The 26720-nt window shown below is 37.6% G+C and overlaps 1 protein-coding gene across 1 annotated transcript in view; it reads right to left on the bottom strand.

The window, feature by feature from the left end:
• Positions 1-6454: 6454 nt before the first annotated feature.
• Positions 6455-26720, bottom strand: part of ANO2 (anoctamin 2) — a gene marked incomplete in the record, with an annotated part of 124425 nt that continues 104159 nt past the window's right edge. Inside the window, 5 exon segments of the mRNA XM_072398970.1 lie at positions 6455-7673; positions 11436-11541; positions 20193-20374; positions 21721-21773; positions 22366-22518. Of these exon segments, the coding sequence (XP_072255071.1) occupies positions 7392-7673; positions 11436-11541; positions 20193-20374; positions 21721-21773; positions 22366-22518 (776 nt within the window).

Below are 26720 nucleotides of genomic sequence, written 5' to 3'. Positions count from 1 at the left end.
GTCACAAATTAACATTCAAAACAGTAATCCACAGAAGTGGCAGTAAAATTAAAGCAATACACTTCATCCATGGTATGTTATCTTTAAAACGTATTAAAAAGGGAAAAAAATAAAATCAACTTGCCTCATTGAGTCTTTTTTAATTTTTTTTTTCTCATTTTTATAGTTTAAGTATCTTGAACTTTTGAGCTGATTATGATGGCTAACTTGCTCTTCAATTATTTTTGGTTGCTACCAGTAGATGATGTTGAATTATCATGTAAGGTACGTAACTCTAAAAATACCTCAGACAGCAAGAGTTTGTTATACACTTTATAAGAGGACACACCACTATCTAATAATGTGACACAGGTATAAAACAAGATTTGTTTTCTAATGGCATTTTTTCAGGTTAAAAAAATCAGTTTATACTCAAGTATATACAGTAAATGTATACTATGCACAAGTATATCCATAAACTGAAGCAAGCCTTTCAAATGCAAGTGTATCATAGCAATTTAATTTACCTCTTGCCAATGTTTTATTCTCCTAGTAACACCAATTCTGTCATAGGGTGACAATGCTACCTGACCATACTCTGTTCATAGAGCAGCAGTGTTTTTGTTAGAGAATTGGTATACTGGTAAATGAAAGATGTTTTAGGAGTATTTCCTCTCTTTAGGCTACAATTAACATCTAAGATATAAGAAGACTCTTTTGGACTCTGGATAGACCACCTGTGGGTAAAACCAGTTAGTCCTGTGTTTATTCTGTGTTAATAAGTACCCATATAAGAAATGACTTTACTTTAATGATGTAAAGACACCTGGTTATTTTAATGGACGTTTGAACAAAAATGTATTTGTAACTATGTATCAGTTATTTGTTGATTTGCAGTACACTATCACACTTTTACAGTCCTATTTTTCCCATGTGTCGTTGAGGAGCAGTATTGTAGCTCTAAAAGTAAGTTACAAATTACTTCTCCTTATCACATAACAATTAGGGTACTTTGTAGTCCACAAAGCTAAACTGGATAGTGCTGGTAACACTATTACAAAGAAGTTATCAACTTAACAAAGTTTCTAATAGCATCAAGGGTTTGTTTTTATTGTTTTATTTATTGACTGTTCATTTTTTTTTTGGGGGGGGGGGTTGATTGGTACTTGTTTCCCCTGGCAGGACCCAGCTCCGTATAACTGTTTTTTCCATTTAAACTCTACTACATATTCCCATGTTTGTGGAAAAATATGTAGTTTTTACAGATATTTCAGCAAAAATTGTCAATTCTGATCATTCCTAATGAAAGAATAATGCATACCATTTATGCTTGTTTTATCTGAATTTCTCATCATTTTGTATTATGATAAAAAAATCACCAGGAAAAAAATAGAGGTTCAATTTAGACACCAATAAATACATAACACATGTCCTAACTAATGCTGCTATTCTGATATTGGCCAATTACAAAATCAGCCCAAGTTCCCCCCATTTGGGTTAGTTGAAGATGTTGCTTTTGAAGACCCATTGTCAAGGTAAAAAGCAGTGAGAACTGTTATTGGCTTGACCACCAAACAAATATTTTCTTGGAAAACTGGCTAATAAATCCCAAAATGTACACTAATTATGGACTCATACATGTTTCTGATTGTTAACTTTGGATCAGCTTTGGCTCACTTGTTCTAACCTTACCCCTTTCTATGTAAAACCAAAAAAGTAAAGTTTTGACTATAGATATACTTTACCATCTAACAATTAATATCCTCATTATTTGTACAAAGTGTATCTAATTCACCCTCATTCAGGTAATTGGCATTCCAACCATACAATTACATTCAGAGCCAAGCAGAAACTTATTACAAATCCCGTCCATCCAACACTTTATTTTCACTGACTTTTAACTGATGATAATTTGTCTTTTTTATTAATATTATGATCAGTCACACCATTTTTGCTTCCAGCTACTTTTTTATGTAACAACTTCATCCAAAGTACAATGGAAAATATAACACACGATGTAAATAGCCCAGGGAAACAATTAGCAATATGCTTTTATATTATCGGTTCTTTTGTACTGTGTTATATGCATAATTAACCTGTACAATACACATTCATTTCCAGTGCACGCACATGAATTACCATATGATCTTTCTTTGTTTACATTAGCCATGAATAATTTATAATCTATTAGCCTTGATCAAAGTATTTTTTGCACTTTTGTGCTAGCTTGTACATTAGGAAGTTTAATATTGCTGTTCACATAGGTAGTCAGTAGTCTAATGGTGATCCAATGTATCCCCTTTCTGTGCGCAAAGTTATTCTGTTTTATGCTGTTAGCACTAACTTTTGTCAACCAGCACATTCATGATGTCACAAAATGTGGGTCACTATTTTGGTACCATTTTGGTTACTCGGAACTTAGAACTAGCCTCATAAATGGGGGAAATGCAATTAGCAGTGCTTAGTATGAACACACAAAATGAAATGAAAGACAAAATGTATGTCTGTCAGGTTCACTTTATGGCAACACCATCTGTTTGCTTTTAATGGCAAAGGGATAGAGCCCCAATGTACAGTCACCCATCTTGGCTTCTTTGCAACCTCACCTCTTCATCAGAGCCCTCGCTCAGTTGCTTTAGTATAATAGGGCATTTGGGGTATGATTGAGCCCATAACCTCCCCAATCAAAAGCCTGAGCAGTCCATAGCCATGTTGAACACTTTCATATATCCCAGAGCCGTGATTTCATCCACTAGGGCAAACTTCTTCATTTTCCTTTTATTCAATCTGATCCTAAAACCACCATGCTTCTACCTGTTTTTCCTAGTTCATCATATATCCTATCTGATACATCCTATCTAATACAACCACATTTCCGTCACCATCTTTGCATCCATCATTCCTCCCTACTAGTCATTCTGCCAGCCCTCAAGCTCCATTGTATTTGAAGTGGCAATGCAGGGGTAAAAGCAGTATGGTAATATTGACCATATTTTGCCAATCAGAAATACAGAATGACGTTCACAATTGTTCCATTGTAATATATGTGATTTTATAGGAAACACAAGAATTAAATTTTGACTGTGTAACATTTATTCTGATTGACTTCCCCTGGTGTAAAACACAATTATCTTGTTTTCTTCTACTTAATATTGCAGTTTTCCATAAAAGGCTTCAATCCAGCACTGAGAAACTAATCTACATTAGTTCCACACAGGGTGGGAACTTTGTTTCTGGCAAAGCCCTAGCAGCATTTTGGGTTTTGTAATAACAGAAACACTCGCCATGGGTGAAAGCTTTCATTGTAACTTTTCTGGTGACCTCTTAAGCTTTTAAAGTTTGCCATTTCCAGGAAAAGTTTTTTTCCTTTGTATTCTATAAGGAAACTTTATCACTTTTGAAGTAATGAGGAAAGTGGTGCTAAAATATTGCAGCCAATAAGGTGGCCTAAACCCAGGAGCATGTGCCAAAACCTCAGCCTGACTGGCAAAGCCATACTCGTTTTACAAAATGACCCAGCTTCACTGTCTTTCTTCAATTGACTTGATTTATTAAGTCTTTCCAAGGCTAGCGAGGATACACTTTCATCAGTGAACTTGGGTGATCCAGAAAACCTGGAATGGATTTCCTAAAAGTCATTAGCAAATTTCAGTTCTGGACCAGATCCATTCTAGGTTTGCTAGATCACCCAGCTTCACTGAAGTGTAGCTTCTCTAGCCTGGGAGAGCTTTTATAAATCAGGGGCAATATTTCTATCTATTTTTGACAAACCTAATTATTGAGGTTTGCTACAACTGTATTTCCTAAAGCATATCTAAGTCTAACAATAAACATCTCCTATGTGCTTTATTTCAGTCTGTTAAATATACATTGGAAATATTTTGTTAGAACTTTTCAATGAGTGCAAGAACTATTGGTTGATCTTGCTAGAATTTCAGTACTGTCCTGTATCCTGTGCACTTTTAGGTAGCCACCACTGCTAAGAATTGATAATGTGTATTATACATACACATTACATAAACCCGCATCAGGGAAAGAAGGGCTGTCCTTCTTTTGAACTTGGGACTTACCAATTCATAGAAAGCTGCCTTCTTCTTTGCCCTTTTTTGTTACCCTTCTTTTCCTCCCCTTGGAGGTTCAGTACTTCTCTTACTTTTAAGATTTAGTCACCTGACATCTCCTAGTAAAGTCATGGACGAATTATATGAGCTTCCATTGCTAAAAACCTGAAAAAGGACTGATTTACCAGTGGTCATGTATGTAAAAAGGTTTTATGTTCAACCGGTGCATTCTTGTTTTGAGTCAGTGATTTGGGGAGTATTTTTTATAAGGTCTGCAGGATCAGGTTTTTTTTCAACATAAGTTTCCCTGAATGTGAATGCTTTGTTTATACATCACTTATTGACTCTCACATGCTTCTATCTGCCTGCACTTCTGTCCTGCCCCTGAGTACCACATTGGTTGTCTAAGGCCCAATTACTAATCACCAGTGATGTCAAATCAGGGAGAAAATCACATGCACCACATTCACAAAAATACAGGATGATTCCCTGGCAATAAAACAGAAAAATGGATAAGCTGTTGGTAGGGCTGCTGTTAGGGTGAGCCTGCTAAGCCTTGGGTGAAGGTGAAGCACAGATATACCAAGTACCAGAAATTGGAGGGATTGCACAGGGTCTTATCTTTGGTACTACAATGAACCATCAGCTTTTCCCAGCAAACCAAATTATTACCCATAAACCTTGATGATTAAGTCCGGTAACTGAGAAACAGGACAACACTTTCACACTTTCTACAGGGTACATAAATTGCCTTGAATATTTATCACACTGATTTTTTTTTTTAAAGTTTGCTGTTACCTATGGCATAGAGTGGCCTTGCTCAGGTGGTCATAGCTCCACAGGTAGGGTCATTTCCTCAGGTTGTGAAATAAGCAAGGTCCTGTAGATAATCATAACATTATGCTTATTTTAAACTGGTAAAGGCAGATATCACTGTAGTGTAAAGTCCATAAACTCAACATGTTTTTTTTTTTCTTGATAAACACCTACATAGATTCCTTCTCCTCTAATTGCATAAGAGCATCAACACGCTTAGGAAAATTTATTGGACCTCTTGGAGTATATAACGTGTTTGACCTTGGACAATTTACCAACCTCCCACAAAGACTGCCAGCATATATTACACTTTTGGCTGTGGTACAGCACATGCCCGAGCCCTAGGGGTCATTTTGAGCTGCAGCTGCAAAGGGGAATTCCAATTAATGTTTTCAGGCTCCTTCGGATTGGTGCTAAATGCCTTTCAGAAACAGCTTGGTATTGTACAAATAAATTTATATCGAACCGCATGCCTCAAATTTATCTCATTGCCAGTACACAGGCTTGCTTAACACCTTAGGAATCTGTCCATGTACGGTTTTCTTAAAGAGACTGTAAAAAAAATTAATTGCAAATTCCCTGCAATAGACAAACCTATGAACTAACTTCTGCAATGGTCTTCTGTCTCCTTCCTTCCTATTGTTCTAGAGCTGCAGCCAATGTAAGACTCTTTTATAAGTATTTAACACCCATGTCCCCTGTGTTACAGTATGGTTACATAGTGTGGCCCATTTGTCCTGCAGTGACATAGAGGTCAGGGGATAGAAACACAGAAATCAGAGGGGGGAAAGGCATACTACACTCACAGAAATGTCAAAAGCTGAAAAGTCTTGTCGAGCCTGCAGAATTAGTATGATGGGGGAATGTGATACACAAGCCACCATTGAGGTTTCCATATTACCTCTTCTTTTAAGGAGTTGCATTATGTTAATTTTTAGAAACGTATGGGGTCTGTGTAAGTAAGAACAGTACTAAGCTGTATTTCCTTTAGAACTGGCCACAAGACATACAGTAAATGCAAAATATTTTACATTTCTTTTTATTAAAAATTACTACGATCAAGAGATGTTTAAAAACCATCAGAAAACAATCAGATCTATAAATATTTTTCTGCCTGATGAATAAAGGTTCTTTCTGTTCTCGACTCGATATCAATTACTTTTGGTCAGCCAAATTCAGAAAAAAAGAATATATAAAGGTTTATGGTCACTTGAATCAAATAGATATAATCTATAGAACAACTTGATCAAACAGGAAGGCCAACCCTTGTATGGCAAGCATAAGGGAGATGGAGGATTTGTAGTTTGGTCGATTCATTCCAGAGACTTGTAAATCCTTGGCACTCGGTACTGCCTGGTAGATGACACGACTTTTTTTTTAGCCATACTCACATTTATTTAACACAGAAAGTCTTAAGCTTCGTTAGAGATGATTTCCCCTGCCTAACAAGAGTTTGATTCAAAATTCAAACTCCACATTCAAAATGAAAAACTTACATTTTTGGTGTAGATATATTTTCACTTAGAAATTAGTCTCCCCCCAAAATTGACAAAATCTAAACAGCCACTCAAGAAAAAAAAGTTTATTATCACCTCTGATTATACACTCATTTCTTACTTTCATCAGTATCAGAGACAAATCTGTTGATTACAATTTGTTGATGGATAGTTTATATATTTTTCAATGTCCATATATCAAAATCATCTTCAACTCATCATCTTAAAGAACAAACAATATAAAATTAGCCCTGAGATTGTGATTCTTCTCGTTATACATTCAAAAAGTTTTCAAGAGCACCCAGCTATACACGCACAATTAAGAGGGCAAGAATTGCATGTCATCTGGAGAGCACAACAGTAGCAGAGTTAGTTAATGCAAAGATACACATTCCCAGTAAAGCAGTTTAATTTAAAGATATACATTTCTTTTGTTTTTTGTTAAAGTTGAGCAGCTTCGTTAAAAGATAAAATTTTTTTTAACTTTAAATCCATTTAAAAATAAAAATATGCTTTTGAATGCAAAGTGCAGTCTAGCGATTGTGTGAATCGAACATATGTTGCTTACACTGTCTTTATTTAAAGCACAGCGGCAGGATTCTTTGTAACGTGCAGTGTTTAAGAGTTGCCACATGATTTATAAGTCCTTTCTCATGAAAAATGTATAATCTTGGCTAGAACTAATGTGTAAAAAAAAAAAAGTAAAAAGTTAAAAACAAAAAAGTTGTGGCCTTATTTTGCTCCTACTCCTTGCCCTGTATTTGGATCTGGTAGCCACATGCATTTTGCGAGCAGCAGGAATTTTTTGTATCAAGTCGTACGTAAGCCTGTCTGTGCCGTATTGAGCACCAGACTATTCATTATAGATTACAAAGCCTGCTTAAGATCGTTTTTGGAAAGTGTTGCGGTAAAATGAACTTTTAAAAAAATTTCTGCCTTCATCCCATTCCGCCATTCCACACGATCTTCCACCTCCAGTTTTAGTATTATACGCTTTATTTGTACATGTTATTTTCTTTGTTAGCAGGCTTTAGAAAATTCACACGTCGGTGTGGTGTGAGCTGAACGATGTGAAACTGCCACGTTGGCTGCGGCTAAACTGGCAGAAGCTTGCTGCTCTGCTCCGCCGCCCTCTGTTCTCTGTCTTTGCTCGCTGCTTATCATGCATAATAAAGTTCTCTAAGAGCTGAAGCTTTTTGTGTTCCTCCTTGAGGAAGACGTTGACAATTAGGCTCTTCTCTTTTTTAATTTGCTCGCTGATGTCTTTTGGAATGTCAGGAATTAGCCAGTCCACCACTGCACTCAAGAACATTACCAGATTCTAGAAGGAAATGAGAAAAAATTATCTAAACTGGACAGGAAACTTTAAAGTAGAATTCAAGCCAAAATGTTTTTTTTGTTTTAAATAGAATAGAAACGCCAGGTTATAAGGCTTTTGCTTCTGCTTTGTCTCTTATCAGTTTCTCCCTCCACTAATCCCCTGTTGGAAATCTCCTCTCCCATTCCCATGGAGACATGGGCAGCAATAAAGGCCTACATGGAGATTTAAGCCTTTTCCACCTAAAAACAAGTGGTAACATTCCCAGCATAGTGTAAAAGAGTCTCAGAGCAAATAGTGTTACCACTTATCGGTATGTTCCTAGGAACCCTACAAAATATTACCCACTGTACCAGACACAACAAAATGTTCAACATCTCACTCCTTCTAGATATTTTCTGCTTATTATACATTTAATTTTCCTTTTTTTTGGTTGGAACTGTTATCCTAAAGAATACCTACTGTCTGCTGAAGACTTTTCACAGTTTATTGTGTTGGTCTTAACATGAACTTGGAGATGTCAAAGGCCAGTGTGAAGTTTAGGCCAATGCTCCATGGAAGCTTCACAAGGACAAAAGGGGTCTATACAATCCTTTTAATGTTAAATATAGAGCAGGTTTAATTCAAAGAGATAAGTTGCCAACCCAGCAGAATATGGATTAGAAACCTTTGTTTTTACTGCATCAAAACATGTAATCTGATTTCCACTTGCTCCTTTTCATGGTGTCAATAAATGTATCTTAACTTAACTTTTAGCAATGATTTTGACTATTCTGATTTGTTCCTAATTCTTCTAAGCCACAACCTATTGTAGCAGTCAGACATGTCCTTTCCAGTGACCTCTGGAGCCCTGGTTGATTAGTCATAATTTTAGCTTCTTGTATTTCATTGATTTCAATGAGACATTTTGTCTGAAAACAGTCTTAAATGTCTCCTTTGAAGGTCTCATAATGCAGTTGGTTAAAACTAGTGATTGTAGGCAATTATATGCAAATCAGTAGCTGCACTCAGACACAGATGTCTGTGATTAGGTTTATCTGGCAAAGTCAAGTAAAAACTTAGCCATGGCATTAAATTTCTGTTTTGGGAAGGATATTTTTTACTTGACATAAAGACATATTCATTTTAGCAAGGAGGAAAGTGTTAAGTGCAATAAGCAACAATAAACCAATCACAGATTAACTTTGAAATTGTTTTAGTAGCCTAAAATAAAAAAAAACTGTAATCTTTTCATGTCAATGCTATTTTAAATGTTATAAATGATACATGTTTAGTTAATATGTAATTTTTTGTAGTCCAGCAGGTATAACTAGGCATTGATGATAAAACAACTTGGGATATCAACTAGAGTTTTTCTATGTTATTAGAAATGTTCAAAAAGACAAAAACCTTTGAACAATAGCATGTATTATAGTGTATATCAAGTATACTTAATACATGTTTTTTATTTTGCTAATCCAAACACTAAGGGCTCCATTTATAAAACAATGAATCAGACATTTCCTCAATCATTCCCTTGTGGGATTCTTCCAGATCCATGTGTTTTAATGGCAGTAATTGATTCCTAGGAGGGATTGTCTTATTTCCTGTTTTTTTAAATAAAGCCCTAACCCAAATTAGTTAAAAATTATTTATAAAAAATGTTGTGGCTAGCTACACTAATTATTTTCATTTGTAAAATGTGGGACATGTTTAAAAAAAGAATAGTTTTGATAGTGTTGTCAACTGGCAGGTAAATCAAAGGCCAGACAGGCAAGGCAAGTAATGTAAGAATATAGGCACATTAAAGGCCGATAGTCTTCATCTGTATCCCCTATCTCAGTCAGCCTATCTGAATACCCCTAACAGCCATATAATTGATTGACTTACAAGAGGGGGTCTCTGAATATCCCACATGATTGATATTTATAAAGCTGATTTAACCCTTTCTTGGAATATGTCAAGGGATCATAGTTTTTGTTCCCCAGGATGAGGGATGAATATCCTCCCTCCAGTGATGCCCTTTTCCACTATTGGGGCAGGCAGATGTCTGGTTTTACCAAAGAAAGGAGCTACATAACGTTTGCCCTCTTCTTTCTTGGACAAGCTAATTTCCAGAAGAGAATTTATAGCTAGGAGAGGAGACACACATGCTCCCTGCTCACATTTCATATCCATGTTCATTAAAGTTCGAAAGCCTTGGTTTTCAAAAATAAAAAAAAATATTTTTACCTATCAGTGGTATAGTGTAGGGTTCAGCCGATAAATAATTAGTTAGTTCTAAATCTAGGATATAAAAATCATACCAACTTTTTAGGTATTACCCTAGTCACATCCACCAGCTGGTATTTTTTTGGCAGGAAAGCTGGCAAACCTATCTGTGGATCATAAACCCTGGCATGTAACTTTTTCTCATTCAAGTATAACTGAGTTTGTTTTTAGAAATTTGCTCACCTGTGTATACATGTTCAAACCTTAGACTATCCAGCTAATGCCCATAATACCCACAATACATGTATAAATGTCCCAGTACAGTGAAAAGCAAATTAAAGTTTGGGTGGTTGCTACATATAACAGGGCAGTTTCCATATGACTCAATATAATAACTCTCAGAAACCTCTCTGCTTGCTATACACAAAGTCACAGATTTTTATTTGATTCAGTTTTCCCAATTTTTTTAATAGAATACTGTGTGTATTGGCAGTGAACCCAATAGCATGCCATTTTCTGGGCAACTCTTTGTGCTTATGACATCAAAGGTTTAGATACATGTTTACTATACTACACAGACTAAGCCTTTGCAAGTATGCACAGACCTGTGAGGAGATTTCACAAGACATAAGAACACCAAACTATTTGATTCATAAAATGTGGCTGAGGGTTGTTGCCAAATGCTAATTGTCCCCAAACATTCCAGGGATGGTTGTGGTTACCGAAACGTTTCGCGGATTTGTTCTCCTATACACAAGGTTCCAGCTAATAACTAAGTTTTCATTAGAGAGGTCTAATGAGAAAATATGCTAATGGGATCATAAATCTTCAGACACTTCCAAATGATTTGTTTAAATTATAAGAAAAAAGACTACAAATTCATGAACTGTCACTAAACATTATTTAAAAATTCTTAATTCTGGATGTCAAGTGGTCAGGTTTGGCTGCTGGGGGGCACCAGTACAACATGGGGGATGTATAGAGAGAACTCAAGATGGATAGGGAGGGGGCGAAGTCATTGAGAGTGGAAGTTATTATTATTGTTATTATTATTATTATTATTATTATTATTAATAATAATAATAAACAGGATTTATATAGTGCCAACATATTACGCAGCACTGTACATTAAATAGGGGTTGCAAATAACAGACGAATACAGACAGTGACACAGGAGGAAAGGACCCTGGCCCGAAGAGCTTACAATCTAGTAGAAGTTGGGAAGAGAATCATGTCAGCAGGTGGGTGAGGCAGGTGGGAAGGAATGAATATCAGTGTTGGGGTGTCAAGGTGACTACAGAAAGATAGATGTTAACTAGGGGGGATGAATGAAAGGAAATGGGTCTGTCAGAGAGCTAATGATAGTGGGATGTCAGAAGAAGGGATGAGAATGTGAGGCATAAATAGAAGGTAGGTAGTTAGGCAGAAGAAAACAATTGTACTACTGCTGTCTACAAGACATGTAAAACACCAGCAGAATCCCTCAATCACCACAATCCTTGTAAAGGAAAAATTCAACCCTTTGAAAACCCTTCAAGGCAGAGTTTTGTCAAGATTCAAATGTAGTATATTTACCTGAAAAAGTATAACAAAGGCCAGTCGCACAGCTAGAACCGTCCAGTATTGCTTAGAAAAGTCATATTGGTTTGGAGACCAAGGAGGTTCTCGGTAATCTTTATATCTGGAGATAAATAATACACATTTAGATTATACAAGAGTTAGTAACAACAAGCCAACATATTTACCAACATATTTACCAACTCTACCTTAAACATTTGTTTTAGAAATATTATTTTATTTCCTTTTTAACTTTTTGGTAAGAGAGTTAATGAAGGAGTTTGGGAAATTATATGCCATTCCCTAGCTAAAATTTGATTGACCACCCAACACGATTACTCCCTATTAGGTAATAGAGTTTAATTCCTTAATAGAAATATCCCTTTGGTTGAATTACTCTTCGACCAGAAGTGAGAGTAAATACACAAGTGCTGCACCCAGGAAAAACTTGTAGAGGTCTATTACTCTGGTAGGGTGGAAAAAGAACAATCATTTTCTTTTAATAACTAATAAAAACACAAGACCTAAAATACGTGGGGGATCTTTTACCGCTTCTAGGTGTGTATTTCCGGTGAAAGCATTTCAACAAAGGCATTGGCACAGAAAGATACACGAGAATAATGGATTTAATTGCAACAACAGATCAGCAAGAAGGGTAGAGTCAGCTAGGCCCTCAATATTAAATATTAGTATATGACAAAAAATATTACCATACAAATCCATATTATGATAACAGAATAAATAATTTCTTATGGAAAATGTCAACCTCCAGGAAAACAGCTAAATATATGAGTATATATTGAGTATATATATATATATATATATATATATGTATATGAGTAAATTGATTCATAGAGGTTAGTTTACCTGCCAAAGGAATTGCATTTTCTGTCCATTCAGTCTTGGGATTTGCAAAGCTCTATCCCACAGCACTTTTACTTTTAATAACAGGTCTCCTCCCTACCAACACCCGGTGAATGGATAGTGAAAAAAAGCAGCACACCGATTAGCTTATCTCTCTGTCAATATAAAAACTGCATTTTTATTTATTGGTACCACAACCTTTTTTACTATGTTCTTATAGGCTTATACCTTACCTACAGGTAGTCCCGGATTATAGGATATACGACATACAGATGACTCCTAGATACAAACGGGGCTTCCCTGCTTTCTCCTGTGCAGGACAGAGGTTTGATGGGGGGCGGTTTGCATGACTTGCAGAAGAAAACTTTTGCTAAACACAGCTGAGATTGTGGGTGATCTTAAGAACTGAGATGATCTGTAACATCTTGTAACTCCATAATGACCAAGACAAACTATGCAGCTGTTTCTTTTGCATATCACTTGCATAACAGCTTGCTCCAGAAGTTAATGAATGTCTAGGCGCCATAAAGTTTTTTTTTTTTGATGTGTTTGTGATTAACTCACAGTGAGGATTTTATACAGTAACTTACACAACACTGCCTAATAATATGTTGAGACAAAATCTGTCCTAATTGTATTTATTAAAATAATGTACCTGTTTCAACTTAGATACAAATTCAACATAGGAACAAACCATACACAACCTACTCCTTTCTAAATCTCTGAACTTCCTGGCTCTCACTGAAACTTGTCTTTCCTCCTCTGACTCTGCCTCTGCTGCTGCTCTCACCTATAGAGGCCTGCACTTTACACATACCCCTAGACCTGGCAACAAAGTAGGGGGTGGTGTGAGTCTCATTCTCTCACCTAACTGTACATACAGAGTCCTTCATACCCCACCCTCTCTCATTTTCACTTCATTTGAAGTCCACTCTGTCCGACTCTTTAGCCCCTTACCCCTCATTGCTGCTGTTGTCTACCCCCCCCCCCCCCCCGGCCCAGTATCACAATTTTTGGATAACTTTGCCTCCTGGCTCCCCCACATTCTCTCCCATAACCTGCTCACCCTCATCCTTGGTGACTTTAATGTTGCAGTGGATGAGCCCAGCTATCCTTCCTCAGCCAAACCGCTCTCCATTGCCTCCACATTTGGACACAGAACATCAATGGCCCCAAAAAACATAGCCGGACACACTTTAGACCTGGTATTTTCCAAACTCTTCAACCTCACCCTCCTTGACAACTTGACATTTCCCCATTCTGATCACAACCTTATCACTTTCAACCTATCAAACTATTGCCCCCCTGTGCCACATCCCAGACCTGGTCAATGGCAGAGAGATATCCGTAACCTTGACCACAACCTATTCTCAAATTCACTTGCATCCCCAACCCCCACTCTCTCCAAAATCACCTCCCCAGATGAAGCTGCCACCACTCTCTTTCCTTGGCTCTGGATAAAATTGCCCCTGCCACCTTCGGCTACCCTCGCCCTGCCAACCCCTGACCCTGGCACAACAATCACACCAAACAGCTACAAAAGACTGTTCATGCAGCTGGGCTCAAGTGGAGAAAAACTGGCCTCACAGCTGACTTCATGGACTACAAAGCCAAGCTTCAAAGCTTTAACACTGAACTCATTGTCACCAAGCAAAATTATTTCTCCGCTGTCATTTCCTCTCGAGCTTCCAACCCTAAACCCCTACCTGCTCTCCCCACAACAACCTTCACTGCCCAAGACATAGCCACCTACTTTAGAGAGAAAATTGACAAAATCAGATATGATGTCTCTGCTCAGCGGGCCACTGGAACCATAGCCACCCTTTCCACCTGTAAATCATTACTGGCCTTCCCCAGCCCTGTTACTGTGGACGAAGTCTCCTCTCTTCTCATCGTCTTCATCTACTACCTGTGCCTCTGATCTACTCCATGCCCATTTCTCCACCCTGCCCTAACCGAACTATTCAACCTTTCCCTTTCTACTGGTGTATACCCCTCCGCTTTCAGACATGCCATAATTCTCCCTATTGTGAAGAAAACCCTCACTAGACCCACCGTACCTTCTAGCTACGACCTATCTCCCTTCTCCCATATGTCTCCAAACCTTTTGAATGCCTTGTCTACAAAAGATTACCTGAGCAACAGCTCTCTCTTTGACCCTCCCCAGTCTGGTTTTCAAGCTGCCCATTCCACTGAAACAGCCCTTACTAAAGTGGCCAATGACCTCATCAGAGCTAAGTCTCAAGACAACTTTTCCCACCTCCTTCTCCTTGATCTTTCCTCTGCTTTTGACACTGTTGATCACCCCCTTCTAATACAAATCATGCGCTCCATTGGTATCAGTGACACTACTCTCTCTTGGTTTGCTCCCTATCTGTCTGATGACTCCTTTCACGTTTCTTTTAATGGTAATTTCTCCTCTCCCACTCTCCTCCCTGTTGGTGTTTCCTGAGGGTCAGTCCTTGGACCGGTCCTCTTTTCTCTGTACACCTCCTCTCTCGGTATTCTCATATCCTCCTGAGGCTTACAGTACCATCTGTATTCTGATGACACTCAAATCTTTCTGTCCACTCGTGACCTGTCTCCCTCAGTCCTGGATAAGGTCTCATGCTGCCTGTCAGCCATCTCATCATGGATTCCTGAAACTCAACCTGGATAAAACAGAACTCATCATCTTCCCACCTTCAAATCCCAAATCCCTCCTGACATATTTCTAACTGTTAATACCATTGTTATTCGTCCCTCCCCTCAGGCACGTTGTCTTTGCATCACCTTTGATTCTGCCCTCTCATTTCTTCCCTCTCCACGTCCTGCCACTTTCACCTACGCAACATCTCCAAAATCCACACCTACCTGTCCCCAGGGACCACCAAACTCATTGTACATGCTCTTATCATCTTTTGTCTGGACTACTGTAACATCCTCCTCTCTGTTGTCGGTTTTCTCTTTACTATACCATCCAGGTAATCATATTTACACATTAGTAGATCTCTGGCATTGTCCATGGAATTTAAACCATAAAACTGTATTTAATAAGAGTTAACTGTATGCTGCTAAATTGTTTTTATTTGTAGTTTTTATAAGTGTTCCACTGTCAAACATGTTCAATTGCAGGATTTTAGGTACAAAAATGGAAAGGAGAGGAAAGAAGGTTTAGGTAGAGTAGAAAAAACTGGAGGGAGAGGAAAGTAGAGGAGATTGGAAGAAGAGAGGGGAGGGGAGATTATAGGGAAAGGGAAGGAATGGAGAACATATTGGAGTGACATGAAAGGAGAAGAAAATTGAAAGAGAGAAAAGGACAATAGAAAGAAAGAGTGTAAAGGTAATACGAGATAGAAGAGAAAAATAAAGAAAGACGGGAAGTGAAGGAAAAAAAGAAGGCAAAGAAAAGTAGAGGTGAGAAGATTGGTGGGAGAAGAAGGCAGAAGAGAAATGTTTAGCAGAAAACGAGTTTTAAGGTAGAGAAGGATAAAAGAAAGGGCAAGAGAGGAAAACATTAAATAGGCAGTAGAGACTGGACATAGAGGATATGACAGGAGGAGATTGGAAGGAGAGAAGTGGAGATGAGAGGAAGGAGAAAGAATGGAGAAGAGAGGAATGGAGGTGGGGGTACAGGTTATGGAAGACAAGGGGCACATGAAAATACAATGGAGAAGGAAAACAAGAGGTAAAAAAATGAAGAGAAAAACAGGAAAAAAGTTAGAGAACAATGTAAAGTGAGAAAGCTGGAAGGTATTCTTAGTCTGAGCAGTCCAGGCTCTAATTGTGCTTTTTCTGTAAACATGCAAATTTTCTAATGTTACTTTAAAACATTACACACACACACCACTCCTCACCCTGAAGAGGTTTGCAAAATAGCCATATGCAGACAAGTCTGGGAAGTCATGTAAAATTATGTCATGGCATTATTAAAACCAGAATTAAGCCCAAAACACAAGCAAAGCCAGCTTTAAATTTTACACAATTTTTACATTCAAAGGCACACAGGACAGTTCTTGTTTAAACTAGATGTCATTCAGTCAGTCAATGTAATTATCCATCTCAGTAAACTTGACAGGTGCTAATAAACTGATTTGAGACAGTCATGTTCAAGCAAATAATGGGTGTCTAGATCGGATGTTTCTGGCCAGAAAGTTAACATCACATAGATAATATTCCAACAGTGAAGGTTTTTTTTCAATTACATGTTGCCAGAATAGCTCATCTCCAATAAATCACAGACAAGATTAACATCACAGACAGACTCTGAGAAAAGAATGCCAAAGAAGGAGATGAAAAATATATGTAGATAGTCATGTGATACTACTCGGAAGGGTTTTATCCTTAAAGAGGAACCAGAGACAGGACAATTTATATATACATTAATTAAGAGAACTGTTAGGTAGTTTGGCACACTACTTTTGGTGCAGTTAATTTTAATATTAAAGTGCAATTATAATTAAAATAATGGTAATGCAGTATTTATCAGTGTGACTGCACACGTGTCTCTTTAGAATTAAAGCTGAAATTTTTACAACTTGCAGCTCTATTCATTAATACATCATTAAATGTATTTTTTTAAGCAAGTAGTGAACAATAAGTACCTGAATAAGACCTTGTACATGTGCAAACAAGGAAATTGCTGATAGGATGAGAGAGATTAGCTCATCAATCTGCTGCATCACTTTTCATTATACATTTACAAGATGCAAAACCTCTAGGTGCTACTAAACTGTAGCAGAGGGAACAGTACCAATGCCTCTCCAGGAAGGCATTTACTGTATATATGTAAAACTCAGAGACAGGTAGACAAAAACACAAATCCTTTGACAAATAAAACAGCCACCTATATGTATTTACTATGTATATCGGGATACTCATCTAGTATTTATCTGTATTGTTAGTGATGACAGCAGTGGTAAACTGAAGAGGTTTAAGGGTTATCTTACATTTAGGATTAGAGTTTACAGAGTTACCAGTGAAGAAAAAATTTATTTTTTAGCAATGAAAGTTATTGGGTAAGTTTAAAATGCTTTACGTTATTACAATTTATATATGTACATTAATGCCCTTGTTCTAATATTCTGTCTGACAGCAGGGCGGAGAGGGCATGGAGACCATTGGTCCCAACCTGTGGTTCGCGGACCCCGCTTAGAGGGGGCTTACCGGCCAGAGCCGTGGACCGTGTCCCCGGTAGGTATCGCAGGCTCAGGGTGGTGGACGGGTTGTGTCTCTGGACACAACCCGCCCATTCTCCCATCACAGGTCTGAACCAGAGTGGGAGGGTTCTGGCATATTGACGTCACTCTGGGGGAAGTTTCTTCCCCTTTGAGTAACAACAAGTTTATTGGTTCGTAGGCCCAAAAAGATTGGGGACCACTGTGCTAAGGTTAAAGTTGTATGTTTTAAATTCAAAAGTTTGGGGACCTTTTTGCATTACCTGCCATTTTGACAAACATCCCTTTACCAATAAAGAAAATAAAGATATTGGATGTGGCCCTACTGCTGTTCCTCTTAGTGTTATCTGTGGTCATGGTGAGAACAGATCTGTCACTGGTTCTTAATGATTTAGAATAAAAGCAATTATAATTTGTTTTATTCAAGCATATAAATGACCAGTCTTAAAAAATAATTCACAGGCGTATCTACAAAACTTACTTGCCCCTTTTTTAACCATACCTAGTTTAAGGTATATTTGGAGCTGAAAAGTCTGAACAGAATGGCATTCCAAAATATGTTGACCTGTAAAATGTTCATCTCATGTTGCTAACAATCGCTGCCTCCAAGCTCCTTATTCTACACAACAGTATCAAAGCTTTTAGGTGTAGTGATGTTATTATTTGCCCCAAACAGTTATATACATTGAAAAAACTGTTTGTCTAATATAAAGCAGCAAGCAATTGATTTCACTGGTTTATGAATAAGCCCCAAATAATATAATGAATGTAGAGATGTGAATTAGAGCTGTGCTTTTTTTCCCAACAGATGGTTTTAATACAGTGGATCTTATTTTCCTTATCCTGGAGGGACTGAGTCAGATGTATTATTGCTCTGCTACTTTAATTAAAGGAGGTGTGTGAGACTGGTCACATGTTCTGCACATACAGGGGGAGTTTCATAGAACAATTTAGACTTCATGCTAGACATATCTGCATATTCCATCACTTCATCCCTAATTAAGATGGTCGCCTTGTCAGCCACACACTGTATTATCTAATGTTAATGTAATTTATAAGAAGGGAATTAAATGAATGTCATTTTGTACACTCTTTTATTCTCATTTAATGGAGCAAGACTTGCAAAGGAAGCTCCTGTAAATTACTAATACGGTTAGTAGCTGGCTTTAGGCTAGAGATTACGCGGGATTTGTGTTTTTTTGCTTTTTACTTATGTCAGTGCTAGAAAACATTTAGGCTGTGTGAGAGGTTTGATGTTCAGACTGGGAAAGAACTGGTCTAGCCCAATAAAATGTTATGGTTCACAATGACTTGTGGTTGGATGGTCTAGACTAGTAAACATTCCAAAATTCTCATTGGCTACAGCTCAGTTTCTGTGTTTCAGTCTTCTGATTGGATACTGTCCAGAGTTGGGCAGATTCCTTGTTTCGCAGCAGGTAAAGAACATTGCTTGATGTGCTAAATAAACCAAAGACTAGCGGTACAAGAAATGGTTGCACATGTCAGAAGAAGAGAAGGGCATGAATAGCAATTAAAGCATTAGACCTGATTTAGTAAAGCTCTCCAAGACTGGAGAAGATAGGCCACCATTGGAGAACCTGGGTGATCCGGCAAACAATGGATTTCATAAAAAACATTTAATAGTTGGCAAATATCTTCAGTCCAAGACCAGATCTATTCTAGGTTTGCTCATGGTTCACCCAGGTTCTCTCATGATAGTCTATCGTCCAGTCTTGGAGAGCTTTAATAAATCAGGCCCAATGTTAGAAAGTCTGACACTCTACTATAAAAGTGTTTTTGCTTTGGCTGTGTACCTATTTAAGCAGAACTAAAGCTAAAATAAAAAATCATACTTACTTTTACTTCTGGCGATCTATTCAGTCCTGTGCTGTCCTGGTTCCTTCCTTCGTCCTGGCACGGAGGAAACGCCAGGCTTTTTCTACTAGGTCTTATTTTCGGGGTAGGTCTTATATTAGGGCAGGTTGGGGGAAAAGTGCTAGGTCTTATTTTCGGGGTAGGTCTTACTTTCGGGGAAACACGGTACATATATGACTGAAACCCAGTGATGACATTACTAGGTCTAAAATATGGCATGTCCCTTTGGTATTTATCTGTAATTGCTTTGCCTTATTAGCCTTACGCATTGGCCTGTTCTTCACCAGAGCTGTCTAAATGGTCTCCTAACAAGATGCATATTTATTTGTAATTATGGTATAGCTGTGCACTTTGCATACTAAATATTGTTTTTAGTTATGCAGTTAAATGTAATTTGTTTTAGAAAAGCTTAAGGATTGTGAGGCTTATGTCACATAAATGATCTTGTTGCTGGCCTGTATGTTACTGATGACTTACAGTTTGCTATGAAGTTGTATCAACTTTTTAGGATAAATGAAAGCCTATTCTTGCTGATTCTGCCCCTAGAGATATGCTGCCAGCAGCAGAAACATCTCATGTGGCCCTAGGTAATTTCTGAGGACCAGATAGGTCATGCAGGCTTTCATTTAAACAACTCTGTGCATGGCTCCTTGATAACTGAAAACTGATTTTTCTGCTGCTTAAAGTTGAGGAAAAACACTTTGGAATCTTTGTAACTGCCTTCACAGAGCTAACATTGTTACACAAAAGCTGGTAACCTTCCCACAGTTGAGCTACAACGTGCCATACTTGCATCAACATGACACAGAAACATCTATGAACTCACGAATACAGACATAGACTATTGTTTCTTTGTTAAACAATGGTTAGTTGCCGTTACCTGCAGAAAACAACTTCCTGGGAAAACTGTGAGTTTTCTGGCTGGGTTCCGGGTTTTAGGTGGCTGACATTGAAGTATGAAAGGGTGTGATTGATGAATCCATGCATAGTTCCATTTGAACTGTACATATACTGATACACGAGACGAGGAATAAAGTCTGATGTCACAGATATTACAAAGGCCTGTAGAGGAGAAACAAATGGTAAGAATTGGGAAAACTAGTGTATGCTTGTTCTAAGAGAATCCTGTATTGGAAAAGCAGGTAGATAAAGAAAGGGAGGGGGTAATCAGCAAACATCATTTCCATGACATGTGCAAAAAGCTACTACAGGTTGATCATACCAGCAGTTTATTTATTTATTAAACAGCACTGCTTCACTACGTTATCTGAGTAAAAGTACACAAAGCTGGCACATGCCATCACTATTCACCCAATGTTCTATTGGATGGGCAAAAGAATGTATCATAATGATGTGATCTATTCACCTATTTAAGGGTCGGGGCTTATCATTTTAGAATTTACAAAGCATTTGACTGGCTGGGGAAACAGTCATAAAGTATTGGAAAAATGCACCAAATAGGATGAATCAATGGAAGAGGTACAAATGAACGTCTCCTAATTTAAGTAGCCAACACCTTTCAAGGGCAACAGAATCTCCTTCTGTACAGGTGTAAATGCAGGAGAGTGATTGACCCTGCACTGTTAACAGCTGCTACTAACCTATATTTCTTTCTATTACTGAATTCCAGATTTGGTGAAATTGCAATGCTACATTCCAGTGTTAGGCACTGAAGTAGGGAGATTCAGATACCCTCAAAATGCATTATTATCATATCATTAAATGACAGCTATTTGCACCCAACTACTCTTTTACTTGATTTTCCTTATTTAATTTCTCTCCCTTATTAGGTCCCTTATTAGGAGCAGGTTAAAATGCATGTTTAGCGGCAAAAAAATAAGTGAATAGAAGAGTAAAGAGAGATAGAAATTTCCCACTAGAGAAATTTATCCCTATAATTGTCCCATTCACCATGTGACCAGGTGACCAAAACTAGAGGTAAGGGAAAAACTTCCAAAGAGTGAAACTGCCCCAGTGACAACTGTTTAGGAGAAGAATTTGTCCCACAAAATTATGCTACACATAAACTATATTACTATACCAAGGTTAGATAGGGCCCATGGAGCAGAATCTGGCCCTACACCTCATACACAGAAGCTCACTGCTGTAACCTTTGAACAAATTTAACACAGAAAGTATCCTATTACTTGCTTCTTCTGAGGAAAGTCCTAGATGTCTGGAGTGTACAGCATTCGCCAACTGTACTGATACTATGAGGTTTGACTGCAATATCTGTTTAAACACTCTAGGGGGTGTGACTACAATCTATCCAATGTTACGCAGACACTAGAGGTGTGAATACATCCTATCCAATATTTGTGCAGAAACTAGGGGTGTAAATGCATTCCATCCAATACTTGTACTGGCACTGTGGGGTATGAACTAGATTGGTTATCCAGTATACTCACATTTATGATGACTGCAAATTTTCCAATACCGCTCAAAATATTGTACCAAATACCTGTAGTAAAAGTGAAAATATATTCTTAGGTTTTTACGAATATTGTAACTTTTTTGGTGTATTTGGGTAACAGAAGAATAATTGGACTTTGTATTAAATGGCTGATACTTATTTCAATTCATTCATAAAAAAACAATAGAATAGTAGAGGGTGTGTACATTTTCAATATCAGGTGCTGGACAGACCAGTAGCACTCTCCTACCTACGATTCTCACTACAAATCAATGATCTATGAGCATTGGTCCATTTCCAGGTCAATATAAACAGTGTTTGTATAAAAAAAAAAAGGAGTAAACTTAGGCATATAAAAACTTTTAAATCAACATTTTCATTGGGTGAGATAAAAAAGGGAAATTGAAAATGCTTTGGGTGTTATTATACCAAAAATAGGAGGAGGAGAAATCTCTTAATAAGGACATCTGTGACAACAACTGCTAAATGTTGAGATCTTTTTCTTATCCCTACCTTAATTTTCCTGATTATCTAATTTTAAACACAGAAATCAATACAAACCTGATTGACTTTTCCCTAATATATCTAGAACTCAATCAAAAAAATTACTGGAGTTCTACTCCAATATATAACCACATACCTATATCTTTAGCACGAACAGCATCTGGTCTTCTTAATTCTGCTACAAACTTCTTTGCATCGAGTCGCACTTCTATGATGTTATTGAGCAGAGCAAAGAGGGGAGCCAGAGGAAAAGATGCCACAAACAGAGTCACAAAACCAAACTGGATAACTGGAAAAAAGAAAGAAGAGAAGAGTGATTAAAGGTTAACTTCAGGCAGAAATATAAATACACAATTTATATTTTTTATTTTAAAGCATGACTGCTCATTACTCAAAAATTTCCATAAATTGATCAGAATATAGCTTGAGGTACCTACTTTTGACTCAAGTATAAACTAGAGCACAAAATAATCATGAAAATATGTGAGAAGGAGGTGAATTCACAAGCAAACATACACTTCAAAATTAAAAAATCATTGAAAACAGCTTTATTATTTTCTTCCGAATTTAAAGTTTAGATTTAAACCACATACTCTACACTTAAAGCTTGTTTTAAAAGCGTTTTGTTCTTCTGTGAACAAAAAGGCACCAATAGTAAAAAGTATTTAAACATGTTAAGGCGAACCCATTGTGGATTAACACTTGCGATATAGAAACAATTTTACAACTGATATGAAACCTAAAAAAAAAATAACTTGGCATCACCTCCCTAAAGAGCCTCAGTAAATCATTTTGGCACGAAAGGCACAACATGTGAGATCAAATGTAATGTGGCACCAATAGACTTGTGCTGGCAGACACAAAGGAATTTTCTGCATAAGGCAGTGCACTTGTGAACATTATGCGAACCACTTATCTTAACCTCGCCGGGTTAACAAAAGTGTTTTTCCTAATCTGGCCTCTATCTCTTTGTACACAGGAAAATCGAGGCGTCCAGAGTGATTATTTCATGAGCTTATTAAGGCTATGTTTTAGAGCTAAGGATGTTGGCATCTCTTCATCATGCCAAGGGCACCACTTGACAAGTTGAAAGTTGGCTGACTGTCAGCAGAACAAAAAAAGGATTTTCAGAATGAGTCCTGTAGATTTTTATAAGCTTGAGCTGCCAATCTTGAGTTATGGTTTTAAGATTTCAAATATTTTACATGCCATTGAGTATCTCTTTAGAATTGTAACATCCATATGTAAAAATAAAATAGACCATCAAGCTTCAACGTGAACACAAAAAAAAACTGATTTGCCGTTTTATGGGGAACATCCATTAGAAGTGCTGAACCATAAAAAAAGTGTTTATGGTGCACCATTATGCCTTGAGCTTTTAGCTGTTTATATGCAACGTGGAAAGCTGTAGTGCATTGGCAGTCGATTCCTAATGAAAGAACTGCCTTATTGCAAGCCGTGTACACAACAATGTGCAAAAGCACCTTGGTTAACACCAATGCAGCATAGCATAGTGTAAAGGCCCAAAAAGTATTTCCAGTACTCTGTTTTACTATACCTAGCTGAGCTTGACTAGGAGCTACATGTTGTAGGTGATTTCAGCCTATGTATGCTCTGTAATATTTGGGGTTTTACAGATCACCCAAAGTGCCTGGCAAAATGAAAAAAAGGATTTTGCCCCATCAACAAAAAAAAAAAAAGAAACATGCAGCAAAAATAAGAGAACAAAATGATGAATATAAATAAATGAATATAACAGATGATATTTAAAATGCACAGCAAGTGTGTTACAAGTACAAATGTCATAAGGTGAAAGTGTGCTTTGCACTCCTGTTTGTAGTTACTGCAATCTCCGAGCATGCTGGTAAGGCACAAGTAAGGCTAGCCCCATTTTAGTCCCAAGCCTCCCGGGAATTATTGGTAAAACAAACCCCTATGAGTCAGGTTACACGTTCTAGCAAAGTGACTCATTCTAGAGGCACCCCAGCAATCTGGTTCTGGACACAACCCTCCAATGTATGTCATGAAGAAGGCCAGGAATGTAAATGCAAGGTGCCTGAAGCAAGGGTGCTTTATGCTCTCATTAGAAGAGGTGTTGATGTAATGACTACTTGTTTATCCACATTGCCATGTGAACTGAGCTTATGAACCAGAAAGCTGAACTAACATTAGCAATAAAGCTGAACTCTGGCCAAACAGATAGATATGTAGTTAAAATACATACATCTGTCTTGCATTGGGGAAAACCCTGCAGTTCTTTTAGAAAGCACTGTAATGCTCATACCTTGAATGCATAGCTAAATGTTTGACCCTAACTATTCCCTGTAACAGGTGAGCAGTACAGCTTGGTCACCTTCCCATCTAAACCTGCTGAGTGGGTAATGAACCAGCAACATAGGAAGGAAACCGTCCTGCATGTAAGCTCCAAGTGTGAGATGGGCACCCTTGTTGAAAACAGTAGAGCCCTAACTAGGTCTTTTTTTATTATAATAAATGTTTGAAGATTATAGCGTTTGGACTAAGGTAATAGGCCGCTACCATTTCACTGTCCCCATAGCACAGTTGCCACTGTTGTTCTGGTGGCTCTTAGTCAGAGCTAACAATAACCATTAGCATGTTCCCCAGAGTTTTTTAACCCACCTCCTAGGAGGCAAGACCCTGCCCTTGCCCTGGGCTTACAGTAAACCTCTGCAAAGGTATCATAACATTTTCTGCCTAAGGTTCTGGATCTACCAATGTTACCCAGCTATCTATGTACTTAGCAAGCATTAGTTTCGTCCTATTGCTGAGTGTTCTGCAATCAATATTGGTGGTCTTGTTCCGCCATGTTCTACTACATTAAAGGACCCTGCTGTGGTCTTGTTGTGTAATAACTAAAGGACTGCTGACTTCCTTGAGTAATTAATTTTCAACATTTACATTAAACAGAAGGACCTAAGTGATTTCTCCATCATAAGTTGTTTATTTTCTTTATATGTTATTATTTATCATGATTTGAAAAATGCTTTGTGAATCTGTTTCTTTGTGTTCTAGAGAGTTATAGACTCTGCTTCTAAGGTTTTATTTTAAGCGTATATCCGTATAATATAGGTAGATTATATCTGTATTTTATAGGTAGTATTGCCTGAAATGATCTACTAGCAATAAAATCCCTCATAAAAATAACATTTATCTATCAGTACATCTAGTTATTTTATATCAATGCTTTACTTAGAGCCAAATGTTCCTTGCCCAACTAGTTTCCTCCTTTGCCCTACCATGACACTGAAATTATGTCCTTATACTTTGTCAGTGTGTAAAAAAATGTTTGTCAGTTGCTTGTCATTGGAGGATCGATCTCCTCATCTCTTGATAACCTGCCTTGATTTTTTTATCTGCACTAGGAAGAGTTTTGAAAATTGCCAAATGTCAGTGCTTGCTGAAGATTTCCACCAGTGGGTACATCCCTGTGCCCCACCCCACCCACCAGCAGTGTGCCCCACTGCTCAATGCCTCCATCATAGCAGCCATAAACATTTTCACACAAACCATGCAATAGTCTGGCAAGTCGCCCAACACATAGGACTATGCCATCCTGCCGCTAGGTTCTTCCTACACCTAAGCTACACCTATACCTTCAAGACACCCAACCACGGGTAAATTGTTAATAGATATTTAAGCATTAATATTTCACCCTACAGGCTCACATAATGACATCATGTTCTTTCTTCTTTCATTGAGACATGCTGCCCTCAGGGAAGATATTTTAAGCTGGTTTCTCCACCTCTTGTATTGACACAATCACTTTAGCTAAGTAAATGACATGCTTGTTACTTTCAGTAAAACAGTGAGAGTGTAGTGTGGTATCACACAGTAAGAGGGTGTAGCGGGATAAATACAGCACAGTAAAGCTCCAAAAGGAGATTATCTGCTTCTGTAGGCTTCACAATGACACATATATATCCTTCTGCCGTCTGGCACACTGGGCTAAAGTTCAAGTAATCAATGTAATAGTTCTGTTGTCAGTCTTTCACTTTAATATTATATTATGTACCAATTTACATTTGCAAGTAAAAGTGTTAATTAAGTGGACCTGAACTCATAAAGTAAAATTTTATGTTTTTTAGGGAATATTAAAGAAAATTACACCTAAATGTAAATATATTGCAAGCAGACAGGTTCTTTATTGCAGGGGGGTTAGGCTATTTCTTTTCTGTATAAAATAAACTTACCTGCCTGTACAATTATTTAAGTAAACTAACCTCTCCCAGTGCCACTGCCTGCATTTTTACCTGATTTTCTTTTGAGTTCTGGGTCTTTAGCCATCTTAATGACAAAACTCCCATGTAGCCAGCTATACCAGGATCGTACACTGAGCTGCACTTGCATTATGCAAAAGATTGGGAACATACAGGTTAAGCTGCGTACACACGTCCAATTTTTATCGTTGGAAATGAACGATGAACGAACGACGAACGACCGATTGGCCAAAAATCGTTTGTAAAAAAAGTA

This window comes from Pyxicephalus adspersus, chromosome 2 (genome assembly GCF_032062135.1).
Source record: "Pyxicephalus adspersus chromosome 2, UCB_Pads_2.0, whole genome shotgun sequence".
Classification (NCBI taxonomy): Eukaryota; Metazoa; Chordata; class Amphibia; order Anura; family Pyxicephalidae; genus Pyxicephalus; species Pyxicephalus adspersus.
This window is presented reverse-complemented; position numbering and strand designations above follow the sequence as displayed.